Source organism: Mytilus trossulus, chromosome 9 (assembly GCF_036588685.1).
Source record: "Mytilus trossulus isolate FHL-02 chromosome 9, PNRI_Mtr1.1.1.hap1, whole genome shotgun sequence".
NCBI lineage: Eukaryota > Metazoa > Mollusca > Bivalvia > Mytilida > Mytilidae > Mytilus > Mytilus trossulus.
In genome coordinates, this window is record NC_086381.1 from 59866721 (window position 1) to 59871446 (window position 4726).

The 4726-nt window shown below is 29.6% G+C and overlaps 1 protein-coding gene across 1 annotated transcript; it reads right to left on the bottom strand.

The window, feature by feature from the left end:
• Positions 1 to 560: 560 nt before the first annotated feature.
• On the bottom strand, positions 561 to 4251 carry LOC134684070 (cystatin-A-like). The gene is made up of 3 exons (XM_063543359.1): positions 4110 to 4251; positions 1675 to 1779; positions 561 to 1411 (listed from the first exon to the last, which is right to left on the bottom strand). Exons 1-3 carry the CDS (start codon positions 4206 to 4208, stop codon positions 1295 to 1297), a joined length of 321 nt encoding a protein of 106 aa, XP_063399429.1. The 5' UTR covers positions 4209 to 4251; the 3' UTR covers positions 561 to 1294.
• Between the last annotated feature and the right edge of the window lie 475 nt (positions 4252 to 4726).

The following is a 4726-nucleotide window of genomic DNA, read 5'->3' on the forward strand; positions in this document are numbered from 1 at the left end:
GTTCTACTACCAACCAATACTTGTTTAATTGGTCGTCATTAATATATCATCTAGACCTATAAACTAAGCAAACAACAGAGATTTCTTACCCCGCCTCATTTTTAGACTGATGTCTCGAATTTGACATAAGCGGCTATTTCAGTACAAGAATCTATGACAAACGAGTCGATTTAAATTTTGAAATTATAAAATTCCCCCAACTAAGCATCAATATACTAACTCGACCTGCATATCGGATATAAGTTTCGCAAATCATTCGGTATGCAAGAGGTTGCAGATGCCACCTAGACTTTATAAAGCCTCACTTATAGAGTGTTTCCATGCCATGTTTTATATAGTTGTCCGTTTTTAAAGTGATTAGGATTATAAAACAATGTTGACTGCTGTACAACACTTTTGAAAGCTTCACCCTCCCCCTAAATATGCTGATAGTAAGTTTGGCCCCAATTATAACGTTCAATATTTCAAGATAAAAATTATGTTAAGTTTTCTATTCAAAGCGTTTATTTGCACATTTTTAATAAAAGATAAAAAAAAAAATTTAGATATGTTTGCTAAATTTGACAAAATCATTCTGATAACAACCGAAATAAGACATGGGAAACAAGAAGCGCTTGCTTCGACAAGCTAAATAGTTCAGACCGATATGCAAAATGTCATCAAAAAGTATATTAAAAGATCTCTTTTGTCGACGCCTGCGTTCTCTGTGATCTGTCTATTATATTTTACTGAGAAATTTTTTGTTCTTGTGTCTAAATTTGTTTTTTTACAAATTGCTCAACCATTTCAAAATTGATAGCGTAAACTATTTTCAGAGATATTAGTATCTTTTAAAAACTGTACTCCTTACTCGTTACTGTTAGTGCAAGTATTTGTTCTGTGAGATTTAGCCCACTCTATGTTTCCTTTCAATTAAAAAATGCAGGAAATTTTAAAGATGTGAGTATTTATTTAGTAATCGGATAATTGAACACCATAATAGCTGAAGACTCATAACATGATTGGCAAACCAGAAGAAGCTTAATGTCATACATAAAAAAGCTACGACATAAACATATTTTGGACAGACCCAAAGAAATTAACTTCTATTTATATTTTCATGGAAGCGGGGTATAATATAATGATCGTACCTTAGTTTTGAATACATCGATTTCCTTTTCCTAAATTCAAACCATAAAAAAAGACAATTGGAAAGTTCTAATAGTATAAAAATGTTTAAATATGACGTACATAAAAGATAAGATAAAAGGAGGCAATGACATTCCAAGAATTATATCTTTCTATATGTTTTTCCTCAAAAGTCCGATGGAATGGGTTGAGTGAATTCAACTTTCACTAGCTCTGCCTTTCCTTGTTCAGGTAGCGGTTGAAATATTCTAAGCAGCATATAATCGTTATCTTGAGTTTTTACCTACAAATAAAATGAAGGTTCATTTTATTTAATTCACAATTATCGAAGAAATATGACTTTCTTATGACTAAGGAGGAAGAGATAATAAATAGTCTACTATTTAAGAAAAACTGTAACACTAATAGGCATGGAAAGGCAGCATTATCTTTTAGCATGTATTAAAATGCAATAAACAACATATAGATGTAAACTTATATTTTTAAAAATATTTTCACAAAAGGTATCAACTAGGTGAAATTATCATCAATTATCCAGTATCTTACCTTCACAATGTAATTTGTTCCTGCTACAACTTGCGTTCTGTATGTAAGTGATGTGATTTGAAGAGTTTGAATAATATTCAAGGCTCCCTTTACTGCTAATATCATCTACATTTAAAATAAAGTATGTGTGTATTAAACTGCCACCAAACTGCAACATATATTTGAGAGACTTCCAAAGACAACACACTGTTTTCAAATATATATCATATATCAAGCATAAATAAAGCTAGATCTCAAAGTAATTATCAATAAATATACCGAAGACACTGCCATCAACGGGAGATTGTCGCAAGGGACCGTTCAGATCTAGGTTTAATAATTCACGATATAATTGGCTTGGGACATGAAGATGGATTTTTTTTTTTTTTTTTGGGGGGAATAACTGAATAACAACAAAATCAAAGACAAACAATATATATGTTACAGTGAATTTGTATAATCAGTCAGTATGTAGAATCCCTGATATTTTCAGGGATTATGTAGAATCCCTGGCTAGTTTAGTGATTATGTAGAATCCCTGAAATTTTCAGGGATTATGTAGAATCACTAGAAAAAACGTCAGGGATTCTACATAATAACTGAAATGAAGAAATATTTTTATTTTTAAAGAAAATGAATAAAAGTAAAATAATGTATTCTATAAAATCACATAAACATCATAATAAAGTAACAAAAATTGTGAAATGTTAAGCACAATATATCAAAATGATAAACCCAGTTTTTTTAAAAGTAGTTAGGCACACTATATTAGAATGTTAAAAACAATATATTGAAATTATATGCTTCACATCTGTTTTTACCACAACATCCACTTTTCAAAAATCCTTTTCCTGTACATAGCGAATCAGATTTTAACAACACGCCTAAGAGAAATAAAAAGTTCAACAAAAACATCCAAAGGTACATGAACACCCCACCCCCCCAAAAAATAAAAAAATAAATAAATGGGAATTTGCAACCTTGAACTGGTTCGAGCAAGAAAGATACAATTGTTTTGTGGTCAGGAAATATCCTTCTTCAGACTTTTTTTTAGCAATTGAAATTATGTTTTTTGGGGTTTCCCTTTTCTTTTTTATCCTGTCAAATTGCTATGAAAATATGCAAGCTTCCTCTCAAAGTTTGTTCTATTTGTCAATTCCAAGTTCTGCCTGTTTTTTCTATACATTTAGATGCCTAATTTCTCACAGTTTGAATTTCTTGCAAATTGTTCTTTGAACAAAAAAAACCCACACAAAACAGTTGTTCCATAATCTACTTCACCATTTGTTTTACATTTATCACAAATAACATGCTTGTCGATTTACAAATGGAGGATACATATTCATTTGACGCTGGCTTTTTTAATAAACAAACAATACATGTAAAGCTATCGTTATAAAGGGAATGTTAATATTATTAATTTTGAAGTCTTCAACTATATCTCGAAACCTTGTGTTGGTTTTAACTTTTAGATCATCCTCTGGTTTAAAAGCAAATTATTTCATCTGGCAAGGAAAATGAAAGAAACTAAAAATTATAATTTGTTTATATTAATTTTGTTTATCAAACAAAAGACCATTAAATTATTCATAATCCCTAAAATCATATTTATAGGGAATTTGTAGAATAATTATTACAATGTTCAGTGATTATGTAAAATCACTGGTCAATTTCAGGGATTATATATAATTACTAATGTGTTTAGTGATTCTACATAATCCCTGAAAAATCAGGGATTCTACATAATCCCTGATTAAACAAATTCACTGTAACATAATATATATACTTGTTTTTACTTTTTAATGCTGATATTATAGATACAAAAAAACACAGATGACAGAAAGTCAGAACTGAAATAACCATTAATAGTTGCAAGCATAAAGTACTCATTTAGAAATAAACTACATAAGTAATAATACAGTTCTGCATAGTAAAACGTGTACAGCTACTGCAAAAACGACCCCCTTACATGACTAACACTAATTTGACAAAAAGCTTATTAATCTGTAATAGAAAGTATTAACGTTACAAAAACGTATGTACAAAAGGTGTATGCCTTATTCCTAGTGTAGGAATTGTTTCTATGTTTAAGTAGTACTAACGCTGATATAAATAATGAAAATATTGAATCATCAAAGCCAAACAATTATATACCGTGATCGATGGCAGCTTGTATTGGAAATATAAATGGAAGGCAAGTTGATTATCACGTCAGATGTAAACAACATAATTTTGGTGCAATCATTTTATTTGACGTGAGATCTGCTTTGATGTTACTTAATACTGAACATAAAATTGAAAAAAGCAAATGGAATGATAATAACTCAGATATAGTTCCTTCTGAACTTCATAAATGTATAAATACTGAATAGTTTGTCTTTTGTTAGATATAATATTCAATATTATTTATATTCGATAAATGAACAAAAAACTACTGTAGTCATGCTATACGTTACCTGTGGATTGTTATCAACCAATTTCTGTACGTCTGCATCGCTTCGTTTTTCCTCACTATAACCTCCTAGCAATGATTGTTTTTCATAACATTGTCCCATTATTGACTTTTAAAGTTTTTACACGGATTATGCAACCTTATGATTTCAAGTTTACGATTACTTTAACTTGGCGCATGGGCGTAAAGCAGATAAGAGGTGTTATAGTTGTGTACTGGTGACAATAACAGAAGGGTTTCTGTTTTTGTTCAAATTAGAGAGCGATGGTTATTTACCTAATCATTACATCGTTTACATGTTGATTCTCTTATTTCAAGCTATGAAAATGCAAACAAAGTATAAAACATGCAGTATTTTATTCTTTATACGTATATCTGTTACAGTGAATTGGTATGCTTAGGGATTTGTTAGGTATTTTGCATAATCAATAAAATATTCCCCCTGAAAATATCCATTGTTTTTACATAATCTTTTTGTAAAAATATTTCAAATACAGACAAATAAATCATATGAATAACCTCTTTGTGGAATAAATAGACGGTTTTCAATGCCTGTCCATTTATTAAATCTCAATTTTCTATTGATATTTAAATAAAATATGTTAAACTATATTCTATTTA